General features: G+C 63.4%; 2 protein-coding genes and 1 long non-coding RNA gene across 6 annotated transcripts in view; 2 read left to right on the top strand and 1 right to left on the bottom strand.

Annotated features, from left to right (window-relative positions):
- The window catches only part of LIMS2 (LIM zinc finger domain containing 2), a 35,344-nt gene that overhangs the window by 16,271 nt on the left and 4,800 nt on the right, over positions 1 to 14,273 (top strand). For all 4 annotated transcript variants that reach the window (XM_060016980.1, XM_060016981.1, XM_060016979.1 and 1 more), the window contains exons 2-4: positions 2,132 to 2,291; positions 4,496 to 4,562; positions 4,726 to 4,846. In XM_060016980.1, coding sequence (XP_059872963.1) covers positions 2,132 to 2,291; positions 4,496 to 4,562; positions 4,726 to 4,846 — 348 coding nt within the window. The remainder of the gene's footprint in view (positions 1 to 2,131; positions 2,292 to 4,495; positions 4,563 to 4,725; positions 4,847 to 14,273) is intronic.
- GPR17 (G protein-coupled receptor 17) lies at positions 4,853 to 11,836 on the bottom strand. Its single transcript, XM_060016978.1, has 2 exons — positions 11,794 to 11,836; positions 4,853 to 8,735 (listed from the first exon to the last, which is right to left on the bottom strand). Exon 2 carries the CDS (start codon positions 8,668 to 8,670, stop codon positions 7,651 to 7,653), a length of 1,020 nt encoding a protein of 339 aa, XP_059872961.1. The 5' UTR covers positions 8,671 to 8,735; positions 11,794 to 11,836; the 3' UTR covers positions 4,853 to 7,650.
- On the top strand, positions 11,788 to 14,256 carry LOC132428704 (uncharacterized). The gene is made up of 3 exons (XR_009520180.1): positions 11,788 to 12,727; positions 12,846 to 12,931; positions 14,141 to 14,256. It is a non-coding gene; the product is annotated as an uncharacterized lncRNA (long non-coding RNA).

The raw sequence follows: 14,273 nt of genomic DNA, 5'->3' as shown, positions 1-14,273 counted from the left end.
AATTCTTGTTTTGGCTTCATTTTCTGGGTCCTTTCAGTGGGGAATTCCAGGCTCAAGAGTCACAGGATTTCCTGTTGACTTCTGACTACTCCAAGACCTGCCAAGGTCTTGTTCATGGCCAGGCACTGGAACTTCCTCCCAGCCACCTTGGGTATGTGTGTTTGGGGAGAACAAGGCCTCCAGGTTCACAGTGTTCTTGGGACAGGAAACCATGCCTGTGCTGACAGAGTCCAGCCCAGCCCATGGCGACTGGTACCGATCGCCTCGTGGCGATCAGCAGGGAGCTGGAAAGGAGGGTGGTGGCCACTGTGCAGAGCCTCCCTGTCATCTTGGGCTCTGCCCATCCCTCCTGCCACTGTCCTGCCTCCTTGCCCCTTTGGCTTAAATATGGGTGCAGGAGACGGCTTTGGTCCCCCAAGTAACCTGGGGGCAGGCAGAGGCATGCAGAGGTGCACTTGCCTGGCAAGGCTTGCCAAGGGGCCTGCCGGCCCTGCCCTTGCCGCGAGGGCTCCTCCAACAGCGCAGAGAGTGCCCCAGCCCGGCTTCCAGACCGTGTCCACGTGGCAGCGGCCCTCCGCTAGACCCGCTGTCCACACCTAGACCCCTGACAGGCAGAGCCCTCGCCCACCTCCTGGGCTCATCGCGCCTAGGGACCCCAGCACGAGCATTGCTCGCTTGAGAATTCTCCTCCCTGTGCTGTGGCCGTGAGGGAGGGGTGGGCTTCTGCATCCCGGGAGGCGGAACAGGCTGAAGAGATGTTCTCAGGAGACGTGCCGCGTGCCAGCGCACGCGTCTACGCGATGTTGCCAACTGGTTACATCTCTCCTCACTGAGCCTGACCTTCTGTGCGCACCCAGTTGACACGAGACAAAATCTCTTTGCCGCCCTTGTAGCCGAAGGCACAGGCAGCAGGGTGCTGGGCGTTTGTAGAGACTGTCGGGGCGGACAGCCAGGCTCCTCCGGCCTGAGCCTTGGGGCCCCAGCCTGGAGCCAGCACACATCTGTCTGTGTGGCCATTTCCCCTGTAGTTTAGCTCGGATTCCACGCCTCCCGGCGGGATGTCTGCCGCTTCCCCGGGGACAGCAGTTGCCCTCTGTGGATGAGGAGGTCCGCTCCCCACTCTGCTCCCATCCCCAATATTCACAATCTCACCTTCCCCATGGTAGGGTGGTTATATGTTTTGGGGGTGCAGGTGATTTGAAACTAAGTCGTGGTGCAGGGGAAAGAGCCATTGAAGTCGGACCAATCTGTGTTCAAATCTGGACGCTGTCATCTGCTCTGTGACTTTGGGCAAGTTACTTAACCCCTCTGAGCCTTAGGAAAGCAGGGTGGCCTCGGGGATTAAATACGTGTGTAAACCCCGAGCCACTCCCCTGTGTCTGCCGAGTGTCCCTGACACCTCGAGAGACGGCCCAGCACCGTGACTGAGCAGCCTGGGGGCCCGGTCAGTGACACTGACAAGCACAGCGCCATCCGCTGTGGGCTTACAGTGGGCCGGGCACCCCGCTGAAAGCTTGTGTGTCCGTCATCTAACAGCCTGTAACCCGTGGCCACGGCCGTGATTAGGGTCCTTCCACGGCTGGGCGTCTGGGCCTGGAGAGCGAGGGCCAGCCCCGGCCGCCCTGTGAGTGAGAGCAACGGACTTGAGCCGTGACTGCTCTGGCCGGCGTGAGCCCGGCGACGGCCGGGCCTGCGCCTGAGCCCCTGTGTAGGGCACCGGGGGCTGCAGGGTGTGGGGGAAGGTTGGGGCCCCAGAGTCAGGCGGGGGACCGGTTCTGATGTAGGCTTCGCCCCCGCCCACCGTGGCCCTGGTGGTGGGCGGGTCACTCTCTCCAGGCCTCCGCTTGTCCACCTGGGAGATGGAGGTGCTGCGCTGGCCGCGCAGGGTTGCCACCTGGGAAGGCCACCGTGGCCTGGCAGGCGCTGGCACCCAACGTGCCCGAGGCACAAGGTGGCTGCAGGGATGGGTGACCCAAGCCGGTGCCGGGCAGCGTGGCCCCGCCTGCGTGGCTCAGTCCCTGCGGGGCCAAGGCCGACCCGGGGTGAGCACAGCGCTGTCTTCACCCCAGAAAGCGTGTCCATCGAGTGCGGCCCCCAGGCCCTGACCTGCCCGTTCCTTCTTCCCGCCCAGTAACATGTCCAACGCCTTGGCCAATGCCGTGTGCCAGCGCTGTCAGGCCCGCTTCGCCCCCGCCGAGAGGATTGTCAACAGCAGCGGCGAGCTGTACCACGAGCACTGCTTCGTGTGCGCGCAGTGCTTCCGGCCCTTCCCCGACGGGCTCTTCTACGAGGTGAGCGTGCTCCCGGACCCCGCTCAGGCTCTGCCCTCGGGCAGCCTGTGGGCCACGCCTGGCCGTGGTCCTCTTGTGAAGAATGAGGCAGACACGCCAGCCCTCAAGCCGAGCGGTGCTCCTTGAGGACCTTGCTGGCCACCTCGGGGCCCATCCCTTACCTGTGAGATGTGAACAGTGTTCTCCTGGTGGCCGTGGGTGCTGAAGGAGAGTCGCCGTTCATCCTGTCACCTCTGGGCAGACGCTGGGGGGCCCTGGGGGGCAAACGCCCTGCCGTGGTGGCACTTAACCCTCCCTGGGGTCATGCAGTAAACGTAACCCCCGTGTACCAGATGGCGCTAAGTGCTCTGGTTGTAAGGCATCTCAGGGGAGGCGGGGTGGTGATCAGGGAAGGGAATGTCTGAGCAGACCTGAAGGAGGTGAGAGAGCAGCGTGTACCTGCAGGAAGAGCTCTCGGCAGAGGGCACAGCAAGGGCAAAAAGGCCCTGAGGTTGGAGCACGCAGGTATTTGAGGAGCAGTGGGGGGCCGGTGTGATGGAAGCAGAGCAAAGGAGAGGGAACAGAAGAAGATGAGAGTGGGGAGGCAGATTTGCTTGGCCCCGTGGGCCTTCGTGGGGCCTCAGGCTTTCCTCCTGGGAGGGGCAGCAGCCACTGCAGGGTCTGGAGGGGAGGGGTCACATCGTCTGTCTGACCTTAGAGAAGGACCTCTGGTTGCTATGCTGAGGAGAGACTGTGTGCGGCGGGGACAGAAGCTAGGAGAACAGGTGGGACCAGAAGCTGATTATTTCGGTAATCCAGATGGAAGCGAAGGGGCCTACACTGGGCTGCACTGGGTCACAAGAGCAGATCGTTAAATTTTCAGCAGCCTTGCAAGCCAGTTGTTAAACACAGCCATTACTAAAAGTTAAATGATATAAACATACAATGAGATAAAACTGTATTAAAAACAAAGGTAACATTCGTTTTGCTGTACAGTAGAAACACAACATGGTAAAGCAACTATACTCCAATAAAAATTAATTAAAAAAAACAACAAAGGTAACAGATACTCAAAACTCACCACTTCCTAATTACTTTATTACATTTCACGATCAGCTATGCCTTTGAGGTTATGATTTGTTATTATGCCTGTGTGCTGGAAACACCGTACCGTGGTGGCTACTGACGTCTCTTCTCAGCTCCATGCGGAGGTCTGTTGGTAGCTTGAAATTGACCACGGGTGGGAATATTTATACCATAGAAATCGGCAAACGCTACAAGGCAGCCTCAGAGCCAGTTGTGAAATGTTTACCAGCACACCAGGGCAGTGCTCAGAGGCTGGATAGATTTCCAAGCTGATGGGACGGGCTGGTAGATGGCTGTGGGGTGTGTGATCTGCCTGGCAGAGTAGGAGTTGCTGTTGCCTGTGGTGCCTCCTGGGAAATGCTGGCCGATGATGGAGGCGGGGGTGGGGGGAGGGGAGATGTGGGCAGGGCGCTGTGGATGTGCCTACGACAGTTTAAATTCCTGCCGCCTCTGAAGGTCACTGGCTAGGGCTCTAGCCAGGTGCAGCTTAATAAGACACTCATTTTAGAGAACAGGGGAAAACCAAATACAATTATCTAGGGAGAAGAAAGCAGGGGCTTTCTTGGGGCCACACTTGGGGCCAGTGTGAGGGCCCTCCTTGCCCAGACAGATGGGGACAGCGGCTGCAGGACTCCCTTGCCCCCCTTCCTGTGTCCCTCCTTCTGTGTCCCTTCCCTGGGTCTTTTGTGGCCGCTGGGGGAATGGACTTCTCACACAGGAAACAGGGCCAAGGGACACACAGAAGTCAAACTCGATCCCCGCCCTCCCTAGCCTGACGTTCCGCCCCCAGCCCTCAGCTCGTTCCTGAGACCAGCAGGGCCGAGATCTTCTGCAAGCAGCCGTGGCCCTTTGCGGGGCTGGCCTTGCTGAGTTGCCGGCTTCTTCGAGGCCCCGCGCTTTGCACTCTCCCCAAGTCGAACAGGCCAGTCCCGTTCCATCTCCAGGCCTTGCACGGCAGCTCACTGTCTGGAATTCCTCCCCGCACCGCCCCCCCCAGCTTCCTGTGGTGGTAGCAGGTGCACAAAGTGGGGTGTTTGTCCAGCGTCCCCGAGGGCAGGTCCTCACCCAGCAGACGGGCCAGCGCAGCTCGGGGGATGACAGTGCCTTCCTTGTCCTCTGTCTGCTGGCCCCGTTTGCAGCTCGAAGGGCGGAAGTACTGCGAACACGACTTCCAGATGCTGTTCGCTCCATGCTGCAGGACCTGCGGTAAGGGCCGCACAGGCCTCGGCGCTGCCTGGGAGGCGGGTGGGCAGAGAGCTCTGCCCCTCAGAGCATCGGCCCTGGGCTCCCACGGGCGCCACCCTCCCGGCTCTGGGAGGGGCCCGCGGAGGGGCAGGGCACGAGGCGAGCAGGAACCTCTCTCCTCCAGGCGAGTTCATCATCGGCCGCGTCATCAAGGCCATGAACAACAACTGGCACCCCGGGTGCTTCCGCTGCGAGCTGTGCGACGTGGAGCTGGCCGACCTGGGCTTCGTGAAGAACGCCGGCAGGTGAGATGGGCCCCTCATCACGGGTCCAGGCCCGGTCCAGGCGCTGCAGGCTGCGGATGGGGCTGCCGTGCGGCCCTGTCCCTGCGAGGTGGACGGGAGAGCCCTGTCCAGTGTACGGGTGAGGACGGAGCCTGGAGAGAGTGAGGGATGGTGAGTCGGGGGCCACCCCAGGCTCGAGGCTGTTCCTGGGAGCAGGCTGACAGCATACAGCAAGGAGGAAGGCGGCCCAAGCGGGTGCCCAAGCGGCCCAAGTTGGTGCAGCGGAAGGATGAGGAGCTTTGAGTCAAGTTCCTGCCTGCCCGGCCACCCCCAGTGCTGGCCCCGGCCGTCCACCGCCGTCCTCACGCCCCACGAGCACTGCTGGAGGGACAGCACTCAGCTGGGGCCCAGGTTTCCTCAGCAGGCTAAGCTGTCACCTTCCACGAAGACTTGCTCTTTTCTCCCCGCCTCCTACCCGACCCCCCACTGTCCCTGCACCATCACACCCACAGCCAGGACCTTCCCTCCCCCTCCCCGACGGATGGGCACCCCTGCCGCCCGGCATCTGTGCTGCCCCCCTGCCTTGTCAGAGTGGGGGCTGTGTCCCTGCACCCCAAAGCCCTGCTCACCCCCCACACCCTCTCCAGCAGGGGCTCATGGCTCTGGTCCGCTCTCTCTCCCTTTCTAAGGGCTCAGGCTTGGTGGCCCCCAGGGTTCAAAGCACCCTCTGAGCCTTCTTTCCACAGCGATTGCCTGCAGCCCTCCCCAGCCCACCAGCCGCGTCCTCCCGTCTGCTCCCCATCGCCCAGGCTGGTCGGTGTCTCCGCGGCCTTCACGGCAGCCCCCGCTCCTCTCTGGGCACCCAGGCCCCCGTGTTCTGGGAGTTTCCCCCTACTTCACGGCTGCGCTGCCCCTCTCCTCTCCTGGCTCACTTTCCTCCACCCGTCTCTCCACGTTGGGCTCCTCTGGGGTTCTGCACCGGGCCCAAAGTCCCGGGGCCTCACATGGTGAGTGTGTGCTGGGCAGTCCAGATGTCCGCCTCCACCCCAGACCTCTCCCAGAGTACCCCACTGCCCACGTGCCAGCTCCACTTGGTGCCCAGAGGGCACCCCAAATGCCACGGAGCCCAACCAACCAACCGACTCCGAGTTTCCCCTCTGCCGACAGCCAGGCCTCAGGGAAGAGCAGGCCTGCCTCATTCGCAGCGCCCTAGCTGTCCATCTCCCATGCCCTCCCGTCTGGGCACTTGTCACATTCTCTGGTGCCTGTCGAGCACCCCTTCCTGACGCTGCCGTCGTGGTCTCGCCCATCTGCCTGCGCCACCAGAGACGCGTGTTGTCCGTCTTGGTGTCTGCAGAGCACTCAGTAGCAGCCTGGGTATTGGGTGCGGATCTGAGAGACCATCGGGGGGTAGACAGTGCAGCGGGGCGGGGGGGGGGTCCCATGCTGGTCCGTGGGGTCACCTGCCGGGTGTGGGCCTGAGCCGCAGCTCACGCTGGGACCCCTACTCCGGTGCTCTGCTGGAAAAATCCGGAAGAGGCTGGACGTGCTCAGGAAAGTAAAGTATCACTGTGATGAAAGGAGTGCGGGGGCCCTACGCACACCCTCCAGCCCAGGTCGGCGCTCTGAAGCCCACGGGGCAGAACTTCAGAGTCTGCGCGGGGCAGGCCCACCGTAGGGCCACCAGAACCACAGTCCACACTGCTGCCTTTGCCTCCGCTTTGCCATTCTTGGGTCAGAGGGAAGAAAAGTTCTGGGGAGGGAGTTGTGTTAACCAAACAGAATAACCTTCAGTTATTCAAGTACAGTTATGTTTATGGTCAGTGTAATCAAGTACAAGAAAGGACCGGTGAGGGCGATCAGGCCACCCTATAAGCAAAACGGCTCAAAGCTTGGCCCGCCGGGACTGGTGGAAGCCTCTTGGGAAGGAGTGGGGCTCTGCCCCTGCTGGGTCTGGGTTGGTGGGAGCCGGGTTCGCAGGTTGGGCCTTGCCCTCCCCGCCCCCCGGCGGCGACAAGGCTCAGCTCCCTGTGGCCGTCCACCCATAGTGTGTGTTCCACGGGGACCCGGGAGGGACCGGGCAGCTGCTGAGAAGCCCTGGGGGTTGTCGGGCGCCTGCGGGTCTGTGTGTGGGTTTCTGGCGGGAGGGATGGAGAGCTGATGTGCCTCACGGGCCCCGCCCGTGTTGCTGGCTGTCACCTGGCGACCACCCTGAAATGTGCTTCCAGTGTTGGGTTCTAATGTATAGCTTGTGTCCCCTAAATGCAGAGTCCTTTGGCAAAGGTGCCACAAAGGGACCTCAAAGCACCTTGCACTTGAGAGAAAACCTTTAGACTCCCCCCCCCGCCCCCGCCCAGCTTCCAGTGCCCCCTCTTCCCGTGGGCCGTTTGCAGCTGTCTCCGGCATCCTCTCTGCAAAGCTTCACCGCAGCGCGTTTCTGTCGGGGGAAGGAGGCTGGGAACCTCGCAGGCGGCCCTTGGGAGAGAAAGACGCTCATTGTTCAGGGAATGTTTCTGGCCTCCTTGCCCCCTCAGCAGGGGGTGACGTTGCTGAGTGTCTTGTAGCTGTGAGTGAGCAGGGCCAGTCTCCGCAGGGGGGTGGCCGTCTGGTCCCTTCTGTGCTCCCCGTTCAGGGATTTGCGTGGCAGAGAAGACAGGACTCAGCGCCGGGTGACGAGTTCGGGCCTCGGAGCAGGTGGTGGCGGCCCGCTGAGCCTGCAGTGTGTTTTCTCGGGGCCGCTGGGACGGAGGCGGGCTCCTCCTTGGTGGTGAGTCTGAGGGCCGGTCCTTGTGGACGAGGCGGTGCTCAGACCGGTGGCCCCCGGCTCACAGCTCCGACCTGGCGCTCAGCGAGCTCTCGTTGGTCTTCCCGTCGGCGCTGGGGGGCGGCCCCGGGAGCCTCTTGCCACACAGCAGGCTGCACAGGGCGTCTCGGAACTTCTCGGCCACGAAGAAGTACATGATGGGGTCGAGAGCGCCGTTGAGGCTGCTGAGGCAGGACGTGATGCGGTTGCCGAGCGCCAGCGCGCGCTGGGCGGCGCACGAGGCGCGGTGGCCGCGGTACCGCAGCACGTAGACGGAGCGGTGGACGTGGTAGGGCACGAAGCAGACGAGGAAGATGGCCAGCACGGCGGCGATCATGCGCACCGCCTTGTTCTTGAGGCGCCGCTCCACGCGCGGGCCCTGCCGCAGGCTGCGGATGATGAGCAGGTAGCAGGTGACCGTGGTGACGAACGGGAAGGTGAAGGCCACAGCCAGAGACGCAAAGGCGTGCTGCGAGGCCTTCTCCCTGTACAGCTGCAGGCAGACCACCGTGCGGTTGGTCCGCACCGTCTGTGGGCTCACCAGCAGCGGGGCCATGGCCACGGCCACCATCACCCAGAGGAAGGCGCAGGCCAGGTGGGCGTGGAGGGGCCTGCGGAGCTTGAGGGACTTGACGGGGTGCACGATGGCCAGGAAGCGGTCAGCGCTGATGCAGGTGAGAAAGTAGATGCTGGCGTACATGTTGAGGTAGAAGAGGAAGCCGGTGAGCCGGCACGGGATCTCCCCAAACGGCCAGTGGCTCCCTGAGAAGTGGTAGACAAGGCGGGTGGGCAGGACCAGCACGCAGGACAGGTCGGCCACGGCCAGGTGCATCAGGAACACGTTGGCAGGGGTGCCGGACTTGTGGTCCCGGACGAAGAGCCACAGGGCCAGGGAGTTGCCAACAAAAGCCAGGATGAAATCCAGGAGGTAGAAGGAGGCAAAGAGGACGTTCTCCAGTGGTGTCTCTTGGCCACATTGCTCCGTGGGGGCCAGGGAGGAGTTGGCCATCAGGCCTGGGGAAGCCACCTCGAGGCCATTCATGCTTTGGCTGGAGGGAGAGCCCGGCGCTGAGCCTGGAGGGAACAAGCAGACAGGCCCCGGAGAGCCTGCGACCGGCGGGGCGTCACCCTCTGCAGACGTGAGCCCTCGGAAGCCTGCGGTGCCTGCCGACCCCGACCCTGTTCCACGCTCGGCATTGCCTCGGGGGCCACTGAGGACACCTCCTGGGTCCATCTGGGGGTGGGCAGGCATCACAGGCTCTCTGAACTTCAGCAGGAAGCAAAACCAAAACCAGGGACTGGGTGCTAAGCTGCTGCTGGGGCCGGCTCCCCACTGTGCAGCCACGTCCCTACAGGGCATGTGAAGGCCCTGGTTGGACCCTGGTGATCCGGAAGGCCACCTCTCAGGCCTGGGGGATGGAGTCAGCACCACAGGGAGAGCGTGGTGACCCGTCTGTCTGAGGCTCTGGGGGGTGCGAGGGCGGGGGGCGGAGCCCCATGTTTTCTGTCCCTTTCCCCTGTGTGCTGTCTGAGGGGCGGGGTGCATGGGGCCCCTGAGCCCCACTTCTCATGGGTGGATGGGCGGGTCACCTGTTCCTGAGGGCCCCGTGCGTAGAGCTCGGCCATCTTCTCCGCAGCCTCGGGAGAACCCTGCGCACCCCTCCCTGACCCGCCCGCCCACCGGCTTCCCCAGTTCTCCCGGCACCCGCCACCCGCCACAGGAGGGCCTGGCTGGGAATGCAGTGTCAGTGTCAGGGAGGGCAGAGGCCTGCTCTGTCTGCCGGCACCTGAAGGCCATCCGGGCCTGGGTCCCAAGGTCTCTTGAACTTTCTGGACTTAGCCCACCGGCCCCACGGTAGGCATCTTAGCGAGTGGAGACCTGTGGTTTAGAAAGCCCTTGGGCCCCAGGCCTGCAGGGGGTATTTGACCACCCAGGGTAGTTGAACTACCAAGAGGCGGATTCTTTCCCAGGAGAGGAAGAGCCATTTCTCCCAGAGGTAGAGAGACCTGCCAGGGTTTTCTGGCCAAGATCTGCAGCCCCGGAGAGGCCCGGGGCCCAGGGAGGCGGCCTGTCTCCGCCTGGCCTCGCCCGCCTGGTTTACCTACACCTGAGGGGCCGTGCAGCTCGGAGCCCTACTGGCCTTGCTAACAAGCCATTTCTGTCTGCCGACCCCAGGTCTGAGTGGGTGACCCTTGCTGCCGCCCCAGCAGACAGAGTCACAGGTTCCTATTTTGATTTTGGTCAACTCGGGAGATCCACAAAGGAGAGGGAAGGTCCCTAACAGCCCGCCTCCCTCGCCAGGCCTGGGACCCGGGGGTGTGGGCAGGAGAAGGCAGGACAGCCGGGCCAGAGCGCCCTCTGTCCACACCCCACACAGTCCACAGTCCCGAGCTGGGCTCGGTTTCAGCCTCGCGCGCCCCTGCCTGCAGCGCAGCTTCTGGGGCTCCCCTGAAGCCCCGCCCCCCAACACCTCCACTCCCTGCCTGTGCGGTTGGGCTGCAGGGGGGCAGGAGAGGCGGGAAGCAGCAGGAAGCGGGGCAGCCTGCGCGGCGTTGCGTCCCGGCCGAGCCACAGGACCCGGAGCAGGTTGCCTGCAAGCTTCTTAGCCCTCCCCTTTCATGCCCTGGCAGGGCTGACAGGTGCCCCATGGGCATGGGCGCGTCAGCCCTGAGGAGGAGGCTGGGTGCCGTCCCCAGGCACGGGTTCCCACAGTAGAGGGAGGGAGGGTGGTCCAGACGGCGGGGACGAGGGGCTGTCGGGCCGGCAGCAGCTTCGTGCCTCGTTAACCACCACAGATGGCCGCGGGTGAGTGGCAGAGAGCATCTGGCCCGTCGTCCTCAAGCCGAGGGCGGGCGCTTGCCCGATCGTGTCACATTTTAATTATTGAAGGGGTCCAGGGCCGTTCCCCTGCCCAGATGATGTCTCCTGGCTCCAGAGTGGCTCAGGCTGCCTGAAATTCTACTACAGGGGTTATTGCCTGTTGGTCCAGGTGTGTGTGACTTGAGGGGGGTGGTCTGGAGGCCAAGTGAGGGAGGGGTCCTGTTGCAAACCTGGGGCTGGGGAGGGGCTGAGCTGGGTGCCCTCCGCTCTGGGCTGACCTCGGGCTGTGCCCCGCGGCGGTGCAGTCGTCACCCGGCCCCTCCGTCAGGGCCACTTCCAGGTACTGACCACCTCCTCTGGCCGGCATGAGGCGGCGGGCCTGCCCGGACACCGCACACCAGTCCTGAGGGGCAGGCGTCAGTTGCCTCATTTTACAGATGAGGAAACGGAGGCTTAGCATCAGCTAACTTGCCCAGGGGCACTTGGCCGGGCGACGGCCTTGGAGTAGGAAGTCAGGTCAGGAAGACCCGGCGGGGACAGCCAACACCTCCACGTGCCTTTCTCGGGGAGGCTGACAGCTCCCGGCTGCTAGAGCTCGTGCTGGAGTTTCCTCCCTGGCTCAGCGGCTCCCACGGGGGCCTGGCCCGAGGACCATCGATACTGTTGGCACCACCCCTTGTTCAAAAAGCAGCACAATGGTGACGGCAGAGCAGCGAACCGAGCGTGGGCCCCGCGTGCCCGCACAGGTGGCACCTGGGGGGCGGGCCAGCGCCTGGCTTTCTGCTCCCGCCCCGTGCCCTCCGCCTCCCCGCCCTGAAGGCTGCGTGTGCCGTGCTCTCTCTCCGGGGGTGCAGACTTGGCTTCAGAATTCTTTCAGGCTCGCTTCTGCTTTGCCGGGGTTCCTCTCCCCTCCCCCTGGGGCCCCGGCTGGCCGTGGGTCAGGCGCAGGACTTGGCCTCCGCAGAGGGGACGTGGGCGGGCCTGGTGGCGGGGGGTGGCCGTCTCCCGGGCATCGGCCGCCAGCACCTCTCCCTCCCGACTCCTCCTCTGGCCCCTCCCGGAGCCGCCTGGCTCGAGGTGAGGGGCACGGGGGCTGTCACTGCAGCCGTGGGACCGCAGGCCGGGCGCTCACTCTTCCTTTAAAAGCCCCGACAGGGAGACAGGAACACTGCCTGTGCGCTGCTCTCATTCAGACCGGGGCGGCCTGGATAAGTAGGTCGGAGCCCGACCGCAGAGAGGCGTCTCGGGGCTGGGGCTGGGGCTGGGCTCGCGTCACTTCCCTGCTCTGCCTCCGCCTCTGCTGGGCCTGAGCTCCCCGCCCGCCCCGCCAGGCCCTGCCCTTACCTCTGTCGGCGGGTCTGGGGCGGCAGGTGGGCTGCAGCCTGTGGGTGGGTGGTGGGCTCCGCGCAGCTGTGGTGGAGGCCGGCTGGCTATTTAAGGAGGGGAGGCGAGGCTGCAGCCCCTCGGGGCCCTGAAAGGCCACTTCATTCCTGAGGGGTCCCCTGTGTGGTGGGCCACTCCTCTGGCTGCCTCTGCTGCCGCTGGGCCGTGAATATTCCAGTGTGTCCCAGCCGTCCCCCCACCCCCCGCCCCCAGCTGGGCCACCGAGCGGCACAGAGGCCGAGTGTGCGACCGTCTTCGAAGCCGCAGAGTGGGCGCCGGCCGGGTGGGAGGCCTGGCTGGGACCGACAGACACAACAGGACGTTTCAGATCAGAGTCATTTCCTGGGAGGCGGGGAGGGGGCCAGGGAGGGGCTGGCCGCCATGGCAACGGGCCTGGGCGCCCAAGCCCGCACTGGCCATCGGCAGAGGGGGGTCTCGTGAATGGGGAGGGTGGGAGGCCAAGGAGTCTTGTTCGGTCCGATGAGAGGGGACCCTTTCAGGACACTTGCTTAGGGTCCTTGTGTCCTGCCCCGTATAATGGGGCCCCGTTTGGGTGTGCGGAATAAATCGCGGCCTTTATCTCGAGCGGGGCGCAGCTGCAGGCTGCCTCATAATGGGGCGCTGTCTGTGCCTGTGGGGACCCGGAGGCCTGGCCCTCGCCTGTGTGGGCTCCTCCTCTGGACGGGAAGCCTGGGAAGAGGGTCGCTGCGGCCCGCCGCCCACCTGCCCCACAGCTCCTCCTGGGAGTCTGGGAAAACTTTTCAGTTACAACGTTGAAAGATGTACACAGCCATCCCTGGGAAGTACCTGCCACAAGTCTGAAATTCTTTCGCACAAACCCGTGCACTTGGGATCACTGCCCATATTACAGACGGGGAAACTGGGACTCAGAGAGGTGAGGTAACTGGCCCACGACAAACCAGTGGGGTGGCCGAGCCCACATTTGGACTCAAGCGTGCGTCACTCTAAAACTCAGGCTGTATGCGTGTGTGTTTTGTTCTCTTCTGTTGCAGCTCAGTGGTAAAATTCTTAGGTTCCATCTTCATTCTACCTGGGAAAAAATTCTGCGGGTTGCCTTTAGATCTGGCGCTGGGATCAGGTGTGTTGAAAAGACGTTTCCCGTCTGGGGTTCCGTCAAGAGAGCGGGACTGCTCAGTTCTGTCATGCCTGGGAGCCGGTGGGGTGTGCGGCCCCCCTCCCCGCTGTGGCCCGGGGTGGCTGTCTGGGAGAACTGGCTCACGGTGACTTGAAATGTGGGAGTCTGGCTGGCTTCTGTCGGGTGACTGATGGCAGTGGTTTTAAGGGCACTGACCGTTGCGACAGAATTTTGAGGAGTTGCACTAATTTCTATATCTTGGAAACAAAAACCGTTCCGTATGGGTTGCATGTTGTCCTACTGCTAAAGACGAGTCACCAGGATTGGAGTGGGGTTGTAGGGAATAAATGCCCTGTCTGTGGCAGAGACAGCAGGCGGCAGGCGGTGGGAGTGGCCCCGCCATGGCAGGAGGCCTGGGATGGGGCTGGGGCACGGGGTGTCTGGGGGAGAGTGGGGCGGGGAGAGCCCGCTGGGCTTCAGGGATCTGGGGACGGAAGGGAGATGGGGACTGTAGCCACAGGCCACGTCTGTGGCCCCTGGGCCGGTAGAGTGAGCTGGGGGTCCCAGGCCAGGAGACGACCTTCCAGTCTCGGTGGCCACGTCGTCGTGGGCGATGACGCCCGCCGTCCTTCCCTTCTTGTCTTTTACAATCATTCACCCGCTTACGCCTCAGAAGACGTGTCCTGAGCCGCTGCCCTGTGTGGGGCACACGGGGTCCATAAGAGCACAGCTGGGAGCTGGTCAGCAGCTTAGCAGGTGGCTGCTGGGCACTCCCTCGGGCCCCTTGCCCTTCACCCCGGGGAGCTAGGACACACTCAGGGCAAGCACAGGGCAGTCCAGACCCGAACGCGGTAGGAGGCACTGCGGTCAAGGCCATGGAGTCGGCTGCCCTGGCACCTAGGGTCTGCCCACCACACCTGCTTGGGGGTTCCTGAGAGTTACTCTCTTAAGTGGACTCCCTGACCTGCCTCTAAAAGAGGCCCGCACCGGTATCAGGTGGCCGGGAGGCTGGTGAGAGTGGGTTGGGGACCTGGAAAGGGAGGGAAGGAGGGCCCGGATGCTGAGAGCACTTGCAGACGGGGTGGCAGGTGGGGGATGGGAGCAGTGCACTGGGGCCTTTGTGCAACTTCGCCCGGGGACCCTGAATCTAAATTCCTGCCGCCTTTGAGGCCCAAGGAAACAGAAACCATGTTGATTTCTCTCTCTCGGTAGAGACCGCAGCTGTGGCCCAATGGAGGGAGTAACATCAGAAATTACTCTGAGGTCTTTACAAAAAAGACTCTGTAATGACAGTTCCTGGGTCTGGGGGCCTCCATCTGACACAGCTGCACTTGTCTTTGGAGAC

This window comes from Delphinus delphis, chromosome 7, assembly GCF_949987515.2.
Source record: "Delphinus delphis chromosome 7, mDelDel1.2, whole genome shotgun sequence".
In the NCBI taxonomy this organism is placed as follows: Eukaryota; Metazoa; Chordata; class Mammalia; order Artiodactyla; family Delphinidae; genus Delphinus; species Delphinus delphis.
Note: the sequence above shows the minus strand (reverse complement) of the source record. Positions and strands in the feature narration are given on the sequence as shown.